Source organism: Pristiophorus japonicus, chromosome 6 (assembly GCF_044704955.1).
Source record: "Pristiophorus japonicus isolate sPriJap1 chromosome 6, sPriJap1.hap1, whole genome shotgun sequence".
NCBI classification, from domain to species: Eukaryota; Metazoa; Chordata; class Chondrichthyes; family Pristiophoridae; genus Pristiophorus; species Pristiophorus japonicus.
Genome location: NC_091982.1, coordinates 119,002,235 through 119,020,204, shown reverse-complemented (window position 1 = coordinate 119,020,204; position 17,970 = coordinate 119,002,235). Strand labels below are relative to the sequence as shown.

At 47.8% G+C, this 17,970-nt stretch overlaps 1 protein-coding gene across 1 annotated transcript in view; it reads right to left on the bottom strand.

Moving 5' to 3' along the window:
* The window catches only part of LOC139265766 (dedicator of cytokinesis protein 11-like), a 304,412-nt gene that overhangs the window by 16,405 nt on the left and 270,037 nt on the right, over window positions 1-17,970 (bottom strand). The window contains exons 49-51 of the mRNA XM_070883138.1: window positions 10,149-10,359; window positions 4,540-4,730; window positions 1,173-1,273 (exon numbers count right to left, since the gene is read on the bottom strand). Of these exons, the coding sequence (XP_070739239.1) occupies window positions 1,173-1,273; window positions 4,540-4,730; window positions 10,149-10,359 (503 nt within the window). The remainder of the gene's footprint in view (window positions 1-1,172; window positions 1,274-4,539; window positions 4,731-10,148; window positions 10,360-17,970) is intronic.

Genomic DNA, 17,970 nt, shown 5'->3' with positions numbered 1-17,970 from the left:
GGGTAAACTGCGCAAAACATAAAAACAGATTGTAAAAGCTTTTACAGATATATAAAACGGAAAAGAGTGACTAAAGTAAATGTTGGTCCCTTAGAAGATGAGAAGGGGGATTTAATAATGGGAAATGTGGAAATGGCTGAGACCTTAAACAATTATTTTGCTTCGGTCTTCACAGTGAAAGGGGAGGTGGGAAAAGGGGAGGGTGGGGGGGAAAGGGGAGGGGGGGAAAGGGGAGGGGGGAAAAAAAGGGGGGGAAGGGGAGGGGGGAAGGGGAAGGGGAGGGGGGAAGGGGGGAAAGGGGAGGGGGGGAAAGGGGAGGGGGGGAAAGGGGAGGGGGGGAAAGGGGAGGGGGGGAAAGGGGAGGGGGGAAAGGGGAGGGGGGAAAGGGGAGGGGGGGAAAGGGGAGGGGGGGAAAGGGGAGGGGGGGAAAGGGGAAGGGGAGGGGGAAAGGGGAGGGGGGGGAAAGGGGAGGGGGAAACTAGGAGGAGAGCGCAGGGGGTGTGGACGAGTTGGGGGGGTGGGGTGAATGAGTGCGGGGGGGGTGTACGAGAGCGGGGGGGGTGTACGAGAGCGGGGGGGGTTGTGGAGGAGGATAGCGCGGGGGGGCAGGAGGAGGAGAGCGCGGGGGGGCGCAGGGGAAGGAGAGCGCAGGGGGGGCAGGGGAAGGAGAGCGCGGGGGGGCAGGGGAAGGAGAGCGCAGGGGGGGGCAGTGGAGGAGAGCGCAGGGGGGTGGGGGCAGTGGAGGAGAGCGCAGGGGGGGGGCAGTGGAGGAGAGCGCAGGGGGGGGGCAGTGGAGGAGAGCGCAGGGGGGGGCAGTGGAGGAGAGCGCAGGGGGGCGGGTGGGGATGTAGAAGGAAAGGGAAGAGAGGGAATAAGAGGGGAACGAGTGAAGAGATGAGACTGAGCAGTGATTTAGGGTATCACATTGCACACAGTTTACAGATTGCATTCCACACTAATAAAATAAACAAAAGAAAAAAAGATTCATAACAGGCAATGTCCACAGGTCACATCAGTGTTTGGTGACAATCTAAGGCCCATGTAGAATCTAATTCTCTCTACCGAGCATCCCGCACAAGTGTCTGTGACTAGCAGAATAAGAACAAGGTGATTGTTAGATTTATAAAGTCACAGGCATTCGATCGGATAAATAATCCGTGCCATTCACTCACCGGAATATCTCCTTCAGCAGCTTCACTTTCTTGGTTGGCAGTTTGCCAGACTTAGTGTCATCCAGGAATGCTCTTGCGTAGGCCAATGGACCAGCATTCACCTGCAACAGATCGCAAGGTGAAACCTTCACCCTGTATGGTAGGAAAAGCAAGGAATCAGCTCAGAGCCCGAGCTCTGGCTAAATGATTCGTCAGATTTCAGTAGATAAAAATTAGGAGGAGTATGCCATTCGGGCCTGCTCCGCCATTGAATGAGATCATGGCTGATCTTCTACCTCAACTCCACTCTCCTGCACTATCCCCATATCTCTCGATTCCCTTAATATCCAAAAATCTATCTGAGCCTCCACAACCCTCTGGGGAGGAGAATTCCAGAGACTGTTTCTCCTCATCTCAGCCCTAACTGGCCGACCCCTTATTCTGAGACTGTGACCCCTGGTTGTACACTCCCCAGACAGAGGAAACATCCTCTCTACATCTATCCTGTCTAGCCCTGACTTGGTGAAGTTAAGCAAACATTTTTGTCACAGTCAACAGGTATCTGTTTAAATTTGAAGATGGAGATTACGATGGGAGGCTTGCTTCAAGTGCGATTGCTGAAAGTTCTGTAATACGGCTTCTCCAAGAACAATAATTATGCACATTCGATGTTCCGTACGAATGTCAAGTATAATTAATGATGGAGCGTAATACACAGTCTAAGTATACACAGTTTTCAGATGGGAATCAGGCAGCAGTATGGACACCCTTCAGCTCGAGTAGGATTGGTGCAGTAAGTCTCGATTTGAACACAGTAAGGATGGAAGAAGAACCTAATTCGATTGAGTTTTTTCAATGAGGTGACAGAGGGTTCATGAGGGCAGTGTAGTTGATGTTGCATATATGGACTTTCAAAAGGCATTGTTAAAGTGCCATATATTGGGCTTGTTAACAAAATTGAAGCTCATGGGATAAAAAAAGGGGCATTGGCAGCATGGATACAGAATTGGCTAAGGGATAGAAAACAGGGAGTTGTGGTGAATGGCTGGTGGTAGGTATACAATGGTGTTCCCCAGGGTTCAGTACTGGGAGCACGGCTGCTTTTGATATACATTAATGAGCTGGACTTGGGGGTACAGGGCACAATTGCGAAATCTGCAGATGACATGAAATTTGGAAGTGTAGTAAACAGTGGGGAAGATAGTGATAGACTTCAAGAGGACATTGACAGGCTGGTGCAATGGGCGGACATGTGGCAGAGTAGTGTGAGCTGATACATTTGTGAAGGAAGAATGAGGAGCGACCATATGCAATTAATGGGACAATTTAAAGGGGGTGCAAGAACAGAGAGACCAAGAGGAGATTTGACAGAGGTGTTTAAAATCATGGAGGGTTTAGATGGAGTAAATAAAGAGATATGGTTTCCAATGGCTGAAGGGTCGACAACCAGAGGGCCCAGATTTAAGGCAAAAGAACCAGAGGCAACATGAGAAAACTTTCTTACGCAACGAGTGGTTGGGATTTGAAATGCATTGACTAATAGCTGGTGGATACAGATTATAAAAATCTTCAAAAGGGAATTGGATAAATACTTGAAAGAGAAAAAATTGCAGAGGTATGGCAAAAGAGCAGGGGAGTGGAACTAACTGGACTGCTCTTTGAAAGAGCTGGCACAAACTCGATGGACCGAATGGCCTCCCTCTGTGCTGTAATATTCTGTGATTCTATGAAGAACTTGCATTTCTAGAGCGCCTTTCACTACCTCAGGATGTCCCAAAGCACTTCACAGCCAATGAAGTTTAGTCACTGTTGTAATATAGGAAACACGGCAGCCAATTTATGCACAGCAAGCTCCCACAAACAACAATGAAATAAATGACTAGACAATCTGTTTGTGATATTGGTTGAGGGATAAATATTAATCGGGACACCAGGGGAAAACTCCCCTGCTCTTCTTTGAATAGTGTCGTGGGATCTTTTATGCCCACCTGAGAGGGCAGACAGGGCATCGGTTCAACGTCACAACCAAGAGACGGCACCTCCAACAGTGCAGCACTCCATCAGTACATGACTGGAGTGTCAGCCTAGACTTTGCTCTCAGTTTTCTGCAGTGGATCATGAATTCTCTACCTTCTGACTCAGGGGCGAAAGTGCTACCACCCACTGTGCCACTCCTGACACCAATGGGCAGACAAGATTGTATTAGCAGCACTGGAGGACTGAAGGTTACTGGGATAAACGTCACTAAAGGTTCTTCGGGGAATACAGTGGGTCATTTGCTGTAGGTACCTTGGAATGGAAAGCAACCGGCGAGGCTTGAATGATGGAGGCTGTAATTCCTGATATTCCAGAGGATTTCCTCTCGGAGTGACGACGACATTTTTGCAGAACTTCTTAAATTAGTTGTGCAGAGTCTGACGTGGCAGCAGCTGTGGGCTCTGTTCAAGAAGTAGCCTTTGCTTCTTCCTCATTTAATATTCTTTTCACAAAGTTCCACTCTACTACCCAGATTTCTTGTATCCAATTGTAAATATGATATGTGAGGTGCAGGCAACACAAGTAGATTTAATTATTCACCAACCACAGCTGAATCTAAATATGCCATGTGTTATAATGATGCCCAGACAGAATTAGAAAAAGGTGCCATTCCCTCCTGGTAACAGAACATTGTAAACATAGGAGCTGCACACAAACAAACTTCAAACCACCTCCCCCTCCATTACCACTCGTTTCCACCTCCCTTCCATTGCCCAACTCCAGTCCCTCCACCACTTTACCCTTATCCATGCTTGTGTCACCTCGCGACTTGATTTCTCCAATGTCCTCATACTGTTGAGAGTTTTGACCATTTTACCCTGGAAGGTATTTTTGGTTTCATTTACGTTATGTTTCTGATGCAAGGTCAGGTCCACGTTATAAAGGGTTAATTTCCAGAGTTCCAGCAGACATTTCTGGCTTAGTTGTTAAAAAGCCAGTAGACACGGAACAAAGGGTCTACAAGTGTCATGTGCTCTCACGAGAGGAAATGAGGCCGCCATTAAACTGTTAGACACATTAGTTTAAGACAAAGAGGAGCCATTCAACACATCCTAGAGATGTTTGGAGCATTTAATGGTGGAATGGTTTTCATTCGATGCGCCCAGCAGGGGGCTGAGCTAAACACAAAGAAGTTACCGCAACTACCACAGCGAGGGGAGAGCTTATTCATACAAGATGGTAGCTTTGAATCGCAGCCAATCCTTGACACAGTGAGTTGGGGCCTTGTTGGGGAGGGGGGGGGTTATAGGTCAGTCTTTCTCTCTCCTGAAAAAAGACAGTCTGAGTTTGAAATGATCAGAGAAAGCCATGGTGGTCTCACTTTCTGAAGGTCATGCCAGTTAGTTCTCACCTGCACAGAAACGCAGCCTTGGAGTTTGAGCTGAAGTTTGATCATGTCCAGTCCGCTCGAGGTGCACAGCTTTTGCAGTTCAGCAGTCCGATCGTTCATTTCATCGATGGCAACATCGATGGGCTTCAGTTCGACCTGGTGCTCATTCATCACGGCAATCCTTTTCTTCACGTACGGGAAGGAGTGCGTCGCTGGAAGCAATGTCAACAAGCTACTTATTACTGAACTTCAGGACTTTTCAAGCATTCTATGGAATGAAATAGCAGGAGAAACAGCAAGAGATAAATTTCACCACAATCTCCGGGGGGTGGGGGAAGAGGTGGCTGGCGTTAATCTAGTGAAGCGATTCGCTCACCCGTCCATTATAGAACCTGCCCAACGGGTTCTATAATGGCTGGGAGGTTCGTTCCGTGAAGTTACCCACACCATGCGGAGGAGGTAAGGCGAAAATCTACCCCCAAGTGTTCTGGCTGCTCTTCACATGTGTAGAAATAAAATGACAGGGGCGCAGCAAGTTAGCAGGCTGTCCTTTCACCACTGGTACCCAGTGTAATGTATACACCTGTGAGGATGCTCACAGGTTTGTAGAGCTGTTGAATTGGCTGTAAAGCGTGTTGGGATGTCGTTAGGTCATGAAAGGCGCTTTAGAAATACAATACAGAAAATGTTACCCAATAGCTGACAAAATGGTCCCTTTCTAGGGGCGTGGGCTCGAATCGCACTTCTGACATTAACTTTTTTAGGTGGCGTGCTCTGGCGACGTATTTCTTCCGCCAGCAGCACGGCCTCAACTACGACACGCAGCTCCTGTGTGTCAGGACCGTCGTCCAGGAGCTGCCTGTCTTTTACAAGTAACTCACCAGGGTCTGGAACAAAGTCTCCACCAAGCGCAGCTCTCCACCGGCTGGAGTGGTTGCTGTCCTGCAGGAGCCGCTGCTCGGGAATCCGTACCTCCATGACCGAGGTTTTAGGTGGCAGTCGGACGAGAGGGCTGTGGCTGGTGAGGTGACCAGGGTCAGGGACCTGCTCGATGGCGGAGGAGCGGGCTGGATGGCACCAGACGTGCTGGCATGGCGCCTAAATTCGGTCGACGTCCGCTGCGCAGCCGATGCCATCGAGTCGCTAAAAACAGCTCTGGGCCCTGACTCCGTTAGGTGCATCGAGGAGGCTCAAGCACGTGGGGAGATCCCGTCCGAACTGATCCCCGTCCGGACGGAATTCCTCATCGGCGCCAAACCCCGGAACCTCCCTCGGGAGCCGGCGCCTCACAACTTGAACCGCCTCGGGGAAATCCCCTCCGTGCCTTTCAGTTCTGCGCGGAGGGGTTTCCTGTACGGGCTGCTCCTGCACACTCAACCTTGCCATCCTCGTCTGCCGTCCGGACACGCCATGGCGTACCATCTTGCCGTCCGGAGGAGGCGGGGGTCCCCGATGGAGTGCACTCCACGCGGGAGTCCTCCCACTATTTATCGGGGACTTGGCCTGGAGGGTGGTGCATGGAGCAGTCCCGTGCAATAAATTTTTAAGTCGGTTCACGGGCTCCCAGGCCGCCTGCAATTTCTGCGGTCTGGAAGAGTCCTTGTTCCACGTTTTTATGGAATGTGCGAGGTTGCAGCCCCTGTTCCAATATTTAAAGGGGCTGCTCCTGAAATTCTGGTTGCACTTCAGTCCCACACTCCTGATCTTTGGGCACCCTGTGCGGAGGGGAGCGGGTAGGTCCGAGGGCCTCCTCGTAGGACTGCTCCTGGGCACGGCCAAGGGTGCCATCAGCCGGTCCAGGCAGCGGGCGGTTATTCAGTCTGACTGCCTGCCTCTCTTCTGCGCGTACATCTGGGCCAGGGTTTCCCTGGAGATGGAGCACGCGGTGTCCACCGGTACGCTCGCGGCCTTCCGCGAGAGGTGGGCGCCGGAGGGACTGGAGTGCATTGTCACCCCCGGCAACCAAATTTTAATTTGATTTTATACGTTTTAAAGTTTAATTTGTTTTATTGACGGGTTTTTAGTGTCCCCCTCCCCTTTTATAGGGGGCACTTGTATATATTGGCATAGGTTGGCATGCAGGTGGTTAAGAAAGCAAATGGCATGTTGGCCTTCATTGCGAGGGGATTTGAGTACAGGGGCAGGGAGATGTTGCTACAGTTGTACAGGGCCTTGGTGAGGCCACACCTGGAGTATTGTGTACAGTTTTGGTCTCCTAACCTGAGGAAGGACATTCTTGCTATTGAGGGAGTGCAGCGAAGGTTCACCATACTGATTCCCGGGATGGCGGGACTGACCTATCAAGAAAGATTGGATCAACTGGGCTTGTATTCACTGGAGTTCAGAAGAATGAGAGGGGACCTCATAGAAACGTTTAAAATTCTGATGGGTTTAAGACAGGTTAGATGCAGGAAGAATGTTGGGGAAGTCCAGAACCAGGGGTCACAGTCTAAGGATAAGGGGTAAGCCATTTAGGACCGAGATGAGGAGAAACTTCTTCACCCAGAGAGTAGTGAACCTGTAGAATTCTCTACCCCAGAAAGTTGTTGAGGCCAATTCACTAAATATATTCAAAAAGGAGTTAGATGAAGTCCTTACTACTAGAGGGATCAAGGGGTATGGCAAGAAAGCAGGAATGGGGTACTGAAGTTGCATGTTCAGCCATGAACTCATTGAATGGCGGTGCAGGCTAGAAGGGCCGAATGGCCTACTCCTGCACCTATTTTCTATGTTTCTATATATCTCTGGTTTTACTGCCCAAAAAAAAAAAAAAAAACCCCCCCACAAAAATCACAAAAAAGCCCAACACTCTTCCTTGGGGAAGAGTGACCATAATATGGTGGAATTCTGCATTAGGATGGAGAATGAAACAGTTAATTCAGAGACCATGGTCCAGAACTTAAAGAAGGCTAACTTTGAAGGTATGAGGCGTGAATTGGCTGAGATGGATTGGCGAATGATACTTAAGGGGTTGACTGTGGATGGGCAATGGCAGACATTTAGAGACCGCATGGATGAACTACAACAATTGTACATTCCTGTCTGGCATAGAAATAAAAAAGGGAAGGTGGCTCAACCGTGGCTATCAAGGGAAATCAGGGATAGTATTAAAGCCAAGGAAGTGGCATACAAATTGGCCAGAAATAGCAGCGAACCTGGGGACTGGGAGAAATTTAGAACTCAGCAGAGGAGGACAAAGGGTTTGATTAGGGCAGGGAAAATGGAGTATGAGAAGAAGCTTGCAGGGAACATTAAGACGGATTGCAAAAGTTTCTATAGATATGTAAAGAGAAAAAGGTTAGTAAAGACAAACGTAGGTCCCCTGCAGTCAGAATCAGGGGAAGTCATAACGGGGAACAAAGAAATGGCGGACCAATTGAACAAGTACTTTGGTTCGGTATTCACGAAGGAGGACACGAACAACCTTCCGGTTATAAAAGGGGTCGGGGGGTCTAGTAAGGAGGAGGAACTGAGGGAAATCCTTATTAGCCGGGAAATTGTGTTGGGGAAATTGATGGGATTGAAGGCCGATAAATCCCCAGGGCCTGATGGACTGCATCCCAGAGTACTTAAGGAGGTGGCCTTGGAAATAGTGGATGCGTTGACAGTCATTTTCCAACATTCCATTGACTCTGGATCAGTTCCTATGGAGTGGAGGGTAGCCAATGTAACCCCACTTTTTAAAAAAGGAGGGAGAGAGAAAACAGGGAATTATAGACCGGTCAGCCTGACATCGGTAGTGGGTAAAATGATGGAATCAATTATTAAGGATGTCATAGCAGTGCATTTGGAAAGAGGTGACATGATAGGTCCAAGTCAGCATGGATTTGTGAAAGGGAAATCATGCTTGACAAATCTTCTGGAATTTTTTGAGGATGTTTCCAGTAGAGTGGATAAGGGAGAACCAGTTGATGTGGTATATTTGGACTTTCAGAAGGCGTTCGACAAGGTCCCACACAAGAGATTGATGTGCAAAGTTAGAGCACATGGGATTGGGGGTAGTGTACTGACATGGATTGAGAACTGGTTGTCAGACAGGAAGCAAAGAGTAGGAGTAAATGGGTACTTTTCAGAATGGCAGGCAGTGACTAATGGGGTGCCACAAGGTTCTGTGCTGGGGCCCCAGCTGTTTACACTGTACATTAATGATTTAGATGAGGGGATTAAATGTAGTATCTCCAAATTTGCGGATGACACTAAGTTGGGTGGCAGTGTGAGCTGCGAGGAGGATGCTGTGAGGCTGCAGAGCGACTTGGATAGGTTAGGTGAGTGGGCAAATGCATGGCAGATGAAGTATAATGTGGATAAATGTGAGGTTATCCACTTTGGTGGTAAAAACAGAGAGACAGACTATTATCTGAATGGTGACAGATTAGGAAAAGGGGAGGTGCAAAGAGACCTGGGTGTCATGGTACATCAGTCATTGAAGGTTGGCATGCAGGTGCAGCAGGCGGTTAAGAAAGCAAATGGCATGTTGGCCTTCATAGCAAGGGGATTTGAGTACAGGGGCAGGGAGGTGTTGCTACAGTTGTACAGGGCATTGGTGAGGCCACACCTGGAGTATTGTGTACAGTTTTGGTCTCCTAACCTGAGGAAGGACATTCTTGCTATTGAGGGAGTGCAGCGAAGGTTCACCAGACTGATTCCCGGGATGGCGGGACTGACCTATCAAGAAAGACTGGATCAACTGGGCTTGTATTCACTGGAGTTCAGAAGAATGAGAGGGGACCTCATAGAAACATATAAAATTCTGACGGGGTTAGACAGGTTAGATGCAGTAAGAATGTTCCCAATGTTGGGGAAGTCCAGAACCAGGGGTCACAGTCTAAGGATAAGGGGTAAGCCATTTAGGACCGAGATGCGGAGGAACTTCTTCACCCAGAGAGTGGTGAACCTGTGGAATTCTCTACCACAGAAAGTTGTTGAGGCCAATTCACTAAATATATTCAAAAAGGAGTTAGATGAGGTCCTTACTGCTAGGGGGATCAAGGGGTATGGCGAGAAAGCAGGAATGGGGTACTGAAGTTGAATGTTCAGCCATGAACTCATTGAATGGCGGTGCAGGCTAGAAGGGCCGAATGGCCTACTCCTGCACCTATTTTCTATGTTTCTATGTTTCTATGTTTACATACCAAAGTGCTTCAGAGCCAATAATGTACTGCTGTTGGAGTGCAACTATTGTAATGTAGGAAATGCAAACGCCAAATTCACGCACAGCAAGCTCCCACAATAAGCAATGTAATATATGATCAGATAATCTGTTTTAGTGGTGTTGGTTGAGGAATGTGTGTTGTACAGGCTACTGGGAGAACCCTCCTTCAAATAGTGACAGGGAATGTTTTACATCCACCCGAGAGGCCAGACGGGATCCAAGTTTAAGGTTTCATCCAAAAGTCTGCATCTCCGATGGTGCAGCACTCCCTCAGCACTGCACTGGAGTGCCAGCCTGGATTATGTGCTCAAGTCTCTGGAGTGGGGCTGGAATAGTACATACTGAGAGTGGCAAACAATGTTAATGCAATGACAGACTCTAGTTTCTGACAGGTGACCAGTGGGATTATTCCATCTTTGAAACATGCATCATCTTTCTGCTTCTTGTTATTTAACTACTTGCGTAAAGCCGGCCTTACTTGTTAGAACTGTTCGCTTTTTGCACTGCTCCTCGACCCCTCCTTGCTTCTTCCCAGACAATGTGTACGGAGTCTCGAAGACGAAGCGTGTGATATTGTGGTTTCTCTCAAAATGCGTCTTCCTTTCAGGCAGTTCTTTTTCTTCAAAGTAAGGATTGACGAATGTTACCTGAATATATGCAAATTTCTGGTCCAGGTTTTTTGCATTTACCTAAAAAGTAAAAGAAAGAAAAACCCACTCAACACAGTTTCATAAATGTAGTCAGATCTTAAAACAAAAAAAAGACTAGATATTGTAGTGGGCCTCCTGTGACATTGCTCTTTGTAAACAGTTATTTTAGGACAGCAGAGTGTTGCACCACATAAAGCACAAGGGGCTGGATTTCCCGGCCCTTTGCGCTCGGGGTTTCACCCCAGAGCGGTGTGAAAGGCGGTGGTGAGGTGTCCTGTGTCCCGCCGCGATCCTCGGGTCCCGTTTTGCGGTAGCGCGGAGCAGCACCGCTGGGAAGAGCTGCGCCAGGTGTGCAATGCCTCTCGGTGCAGCATCGGCAGGAGTTTGGACTTTTGCCCGATCCGTCCGCCTGGAAGTGCGCCTGCAATGACCGCTTGGGAAATCAGAGCGGTCCGGCATAGCCGGCGGTGAGGAAGGTAAAGTACTCCGAAGGTCAGTGCCAGTGTTTGGTCCTTTAATTGTTTAGCGATTTGTGTTGTGGTGGTGTAGGCAATGTTTTGGGAATGTTTTTGTGTTTTGTTTTGTTTTTAAGGCCCCCCCGCGCCCCCCCAGACCTCTCTCCGAGCGCACACGGCCCGGCACTTTAGTTGCCGAGTTTCCCATCCTTGCGCCACGAAAAGTGTACAACGCCTCCCTTCGCACTGCGCCCCCTGACGCAGGACCCAGATACCAAAACTTCCTTACCAAAGTGCAAACTATTCCCGGCCGGTAACTTTCCCGCCCCACCTCCGTTTTCACCCCAAAACAGAAAAGCCTAAAATCCAGCCCAATGTATTATGCTGCAGCTAAGGTGAGATCTAATTAAATGATCTAATTAATAAATAAACAGAACTTTAGATCAATCAGGGTTTGTTTGGTGAAATAACTGTGCAGATTACATAAGAACATAAGAAATAGGAACAGGAGAGTAGGCCATACTACCCCTCGAGCCTGCTCTGCCATTCAATATCATGGCTGATCTGATCATAGACTCAGCTCCACTTCCCCGCCCGCTCCCCATAACCCCTTATATCCTTATTGTTTAAGAAACTGTATTTCTGTCTTAAATTTATTCAATGTCCCAGCTTCCACAGCTCTCTGAGGCAGCAAATTCCACAGATTTACAACCCTCAGAGAAGAAATTTCTCCTCATCTCAGTTTTAAATGGGCAGCCCCTTATTCTGAGATCATGCCCTCTAGTTCTAGTCTCCCTCATCAGTGGAAACATCCTCTCTGCATCCACCTTGTCAAGCCCCCTCATAATCTTATACATTTCGATAAGATCACCTCTCATTCTTCTGAATTCCAATGAGTAGAGGCCCAACTTACTCAATCTTTCCTCATAAGTCAACCCCTTCATCCTCGGATTCAATCTAGTGAACTTTCTCTGAACTGCCTCCAAAGCAAGTATATCCTTTCGTAAATATGGAAACCAAAATTGCATGCAGTATTACAGCTGTGGCCTCACCAATACTGTGTATAACTGTAGCAAGACTTCCCTGCTTTTATACTCCATCCCCTTTGCAATAAAGGCCAAGATTCCATTGGCCTTCCTGATCATTGCTGTACCTGCATACTATTCTTTTGTGTTTCATGCACAAGTGCCCCCAGGTCCCGCTGTACTGTGGCACTTTGCAATCTTTCTCCATTTAAATAATAACTTGCTCTTTGATTTTTTTTCTGCCAAAGTGCATGACCTCACACTTTCCAACATTATACTCCATCTTTCAAATTTTTACCCACTCACCTAGTCACTCTGTACGTCTCCCCCCCCCCCATCCTCCGACAGCTGGCAACACTAGTGAACATCTACTACACTGCATTGCTGGGGTGGAGGTGGTGAGGTGACGTGAGGGATCCATGTCCCAAATCAAAATGGACTAGAATATTTGATGAGCATCCAAACCAGTCTCAAACTGTTCCTCTGCCGCCTCCTCCTCCACCCCCTATCCAAGTTATTCTCATGCAGAGACATTTGGTACAAGTTTTAATAATCTGATGCTATAGTCTTATAATATATTGAGGAAAGGCTTTGCAAAATGCAGAGGTTAATTGAACAGTACTTTGTTAGCAAGCATTGTTTCAGAATTTCTGGGAACGCATCTTCGACCTCAACTCCACTTTCCTGCACTATCCCCATATCTCTTGATTCCCTCAGTGCTCGAGAATCTATCAGCCTCAATCTTGAATATATAGATTGGAGAATGCTTCCCCTTAAATACACCAATGCTGCTCACCTCAACTGTTTTATGCGGCACTGAGTTCCACATTCTCACCACTCACTGAGTAAAGAAGTTTTGCTTGAATTCCCTATTGAATTTATTAATAACTAGCTTATATTTACGGCCCCTAGTTTTGGACTCCTCAACAAATCAAAACATCTTTACGCCTACCCTATAAAACACTTTCATAATTTTAACGACCTCTATTTGGTCACCTTTCATCCTTCTCTTTTCCAGAGCGAAGAGCCCCAGCCAGTTCAGTCTTTTCTGATAAGTTATACCCTCTCAGTTCTGGTATCAGCTTTTTTGCACCTTCTCCAGTGCCTCTATATCCCTTTTGTAATTTGGAGACCAGAATTGAGCACAGCACTCAAAGTGTGGTCTAACCAAGTTTCTATACCAGTTTAAACCTACTTCTCTGCTTTCGAATGCCATTCCTCTATAAAGAGTTTTGTTTGCACTTTGTTAACCTCCGTTGCTACTTTTGCTGATTTGTGAATCGGTTCTGTTTGTTCAATTTCTTCTCTGGAAAGCACGATGGCAGTGTGTCACGCCACTGCACCGTCTGCTTTTGAAGTATCTTGTTTAGCCCTGTTCCGAATATGACTTGTACCTCGATGTATTTGTCATGTATGCAACTTTCATACAACTGTAACCTTCATATAACTGCAACCTTCATGCAACCACACTCTACACTGTATATATGTCCTGGAAATGCACACCTTGACCACAGGGGGTGAACTTGTGGGAGACACTCCTCACCTGGGCACTCAGGTATTTAAAGGGAGGTCCCACGCAGGGTCATCACTTCTTGGTCCTGGGAATAAAAAAGGTCACGCAGTGACCGTCTCTGCAGTACATGCCTCGTGTGATTCAGTAGCAAGGTGCAGGGACACTACAGTATCCACATTAAATAAAAAGGAAACTTTGTGGGTAAAGTAGGTTGGCTCTGCCCACTCACGAATGAGGTTAATTGTCACCAGAGGCATCAGTGGAAAATCTTCACCATGATTTTAAAGCTCGCTTCAACAGTACCCATAGGGGGCTTTACGTCTAGTATTGTAGTTTCCACAAGTTAGCATAAAATTACAGACCGCTGTTAAATCACCATATAAGATCAAAAAGGAGCCGATTTAGATCGAGAGAGATCTTGCATTTTTAGAGCACCTGTAATGACATCAAGACATTGCAAAGTACTTTTGGAGTGTAGTCACTGTTGCAATGTAGGACACACGGCAGCCCATTTGCGCACAGCAAGTTCCCACAAACAGCAATGAGATAATGACCAGATCATCTGTTCTTTTAGTGATGCTGGTAGAAATATAAATGTTGGCCAGGACACCAGGGAGAACACTTCGAGTAATGCTGTGGGATCTTTTACATCCATCTCAGAGGGCACTCAAGGCCTCAGTTTAACGTCTCATCCGAAAGACGGCACCTCCAACATGGCATCACTCGCTCAGTGCTGCACTGGAGCGTCAGCCTGGAATATGTCCTCAAGTCTCTGGAGTGGGACTTGAAGAGCTGAGAGTGCTACCCACTGAGGCATGGGCTGATGGTGGCCCCATGGCCAAAGTCCCTGGCCAAAGACTGCCCTAAGTGGAGGAAGTGCATCTGGGAGGGCGCTGAGCCCCTCAAGTCTCAACGGCGAGAGAATGCAGAAATCAAGCACAGGCAGCGGAAAGAGCGTGCGGCAAACCAGTCCCACCCACCCTTTCTCCCAACGACTATCTGTCCCACCTGTGACAGGGACTGTGGCTCTCATATTGGACTGTTCAGCCATCTAAGGACTCATTTTAAGAGTGGAAGCAAGTCTTCCTCGATTCCGAGGGAATGCCTATGATGATGATGTTATAACAGACACTGGAGCTGATGGTATTGCTGAAATGAAAACCTGGCAACATATTCTGGGTTACAGTACGAATGCACTGCCAACTGAAGGAGTCCATTTCTGTATTGTATACTTACATCTGGAAATACTTGTCTCAACCTATATTTAAGTTAACTGGTAATTTGATTTCACGGCTGCATTTGCGTCAAACAGGACGCACCCCTACCGGGATATCATCCCATGCTGAGGAGCTCTCTGATGTGCACAACTTGACCCTGCCAACTCCAAATATAAAGGTTGCTCTTACCCTGGTAGAGGTTGAACCCTGCCAGCTAGTTATGGACTGGAATTGTCCGTGTGTGTGGACAGAAGTCAAGACCAGGCCATCGTCACTGGCCAATAATGGAAAGGATGCGAGGGGTAGGAGACCCTCGGAGGGCCCAAAAGGGGAAAAGCCGAGCGGCCTTTGCTCCAAACACACAAATCTTTTCACTTTGGTTGCTCAAGGAATGCTGTTGTTGGCGATCTGAGGCAGCCTTTGGCTGTGTCAACGAGAAAGGCATTCAAACACTCCCAGATGGGCTAAAACCAATACTCTTTACAAACCATATTGGCCAGCAGATATCCAGTCTCGAGATGTCTGAAAGCCTCTCCCAGCAGAGTTGCATAGAAATACAACAACTTGTATTTATATAGCGCCTTTAACGTATTGAAATATACCAAGCTACTTCACAGGAGTATTATGCGATAAAATTTGACACCGAGCCTCGTAAGTAGAAATTAGCGCAGGGAGCTTGATCAAAGAGGTAGGTTTAAGGAGCGTCGTGAAGAAAGGTAGAGAGGTGGAGAGGTTTAGGGAGGGAGTTCCAGAGCTTGGGGCCCAGGCAACAGAAGGCACGGCCACCGATGGTTGAGCGATTATAATCAGGGATATTCAGGCTGAATTAGAGGAGCGCAGACATCTCGGGGGTTTGTTGGGCTGAAGGAGATTACAGAGATAGGGAGGGGCGAGGCCATGGAGGGACTTGCTAACAAGGATGAGAATTACAGCACGGAAGTCATCATCATCATAGACGGTACCTCGAACAAGGATGACTTGCTTCCACACCAAAAGGGATGATTTCACAGGTGTTTCAATGAAGGACCCAGTGTTCCAGTCCTGAACTCTTATTGAGGGGGTAGAAGATGCCTAAGCATGGATTTTTTAAACGTGTGGTGGCCGTTGCACACCAACCACCACATGGGTTTGACAAAGCTAGGTCTTGGTCCAGTGGCAAGGGTTAACCCAGATGACTGGAGACCTGCTCTGCTGCACAGGCCTAGTGTGCACACATATCGCAATGTGGGCTGGCCCATGCTGCCCCTGGGCCCTCAGCTCTTCTGGCCCTTTACACTCATTTGTCGTACCTTCGCCATGAACTCTCGCCGTTCCTCCGTTACAAACATTCGCATGGAAGTAGGCCTTTTGGCTCAACAATGTTGGTGTTTATCCTCCACATGAGTACTGTCCTAATCCCATGTTCCCACCTATTGTCAGATCTCTTTATTCCCTTTTCCTTTAACCAGCTATCTAACCTATTCTTCAATGTTGACTTGGGCCCGGAATTTCCTCACTGTCCGTTGGCACTGGAAAATTACGCTTTCCACTAGCAGAGGGAGCAGAACGCAGGTTTCCTGGGTAGCTTAATTTGCATATGAAGCGGTGTAAGTTCTGACATAACTGCATTCTTAAAGCACAGCGAGAGGCTTCGGCCCCAGGGAAACTTCAGTGCAGAAACAGCGCAGTCTCTGTAAAGACCACTTTCTTCATCAGAGCACTGGGGGACAGCGAAGAGGGGATGCAGAATTTGGTTCTGCGGTCCATTGCATTTTATCCGCTCACGGCATCTCCCGCCTTGCTGTGAAGTGCCTCTCGCAAGAACCATGAAGCTGTCACAGGTGCCCATGGTGTACTCCGACAGGGCAGCATTCTGCTAAAGGGCTGGGAACCTTTTCACAGGAAGACCTGGAAGCCCTCCTGGGAGAGATGGAAAGAAGACAGACTTGCGTTTATACAACGCCGTTGATGACCACCGGACATCTCAGAGCACTTTACAGCCAATGAAGTACTTTTTTTTTGGAGTGCAATCATTGTTATAATGTGGGAAATGCGGCAGCCACTTTGCGCACAGCAAACTCTCTCAAACAGCAACGTGATAAAACCACCGCAGGTCGGGGCTATAAATAGAGTTGGAGCGGCGGGCCCTGGAACATCGTGGACGAAGGAGCGGCGAATGAGGGTGCGGGGCCCAGAAGAGGCGAGGGCCCAGGGGCAGCACGGGCCAGCCCACAGTGAGATATGTGTGCGCACTAGGTCTATGCAGCAGAGCCGGTCTCCAATCGTCCTGGTTAACCCTTGCCATTGGACCAAGACCTAGCTCTGACAAGCCCATGTGGTGGATGGTGTGCAATGGTCACCACACGTTAAATAAATCCACACACAGGCATCTTCCACCCCTTCAACTGGAGTTCAGGACTGGAACATGGGGTCCTTCATTGAAACATTGATGAATTCTTGTGGAAACAAGTCATCCTCGTTCGAGGGATTGCACATGATGATGATGGATAACGAGCAGATAATCTGTTTTTAGTGATACTGATTGAGGGATAAAAGAGGATGAGAGGGGCAGTCTGCTGGGTGTTCCGGGCTGCAAGCCATCCGGGAATGCTAGCCTTGCTGTCTGTGGGTGGGGAGGTGGCCCTGCACTCACTGACAACATCTTCTGCCGAGCTGCCTTATTCTTCTCGCTTTTACTGGAAAGTTGAGTTAGACAGAGTTGAAATGCAAACAGATCGCCAAGGCAATATCAACAAAGCATTCCACAGAATCAATTAGATAGAAGATGAGAAGATAAGGAAGAACAACAAGGCTTTGCTTTTTTAACCATGGTAGGCCAAAGCAAGAGTGAATAAAAGAATCGATTAGGAGATGTGATTATATTGAGTGTAAACCAACAGTTTGGAGGGTAGACACATTGTATATGATAAACAGTTTGATACACGTACCAGAGCATGAACACTTGGCCCTAGGACGAGGTCAGGCTGTAACCATCTCGGTGAAAGGATGGATCCCCAGTTCCCTAAAAGTCAGAGTCAGCTGTGGCTCAGTGGGCAGCACATTCACCTCTGAATCAGAAGGTTGTGAATTCGAGCCCCACTCCAGGTACTTGAGCACAAAATCCAGGCTGACACTCCAGTGCAGTGCTGAGGGTGTGCTGCACTGTCAGATATGCCGTCTTTCGGATGAGATGTTAAACCGAGGCCCTGTTTGCTCTCTCAGATGTAAAAGATGCTGAAGAAGAGCAGGGGAGTTATCCCTGGCCAATATTTATCCCTCAACCAACATCACTAAGATCAGATTATCTGGTCATTGCTGTTTGTGGGAGCTTGCTATGCACAGTGAACATTAACTGCTGGATTTCCTACACTGTTTACAACAGTGACGACACTTAAAAAAAAAACAAGTACTGCATTGTAAAGCGCTTTGAGACATCCGGTGGTTGTGAAAGGCACTATATA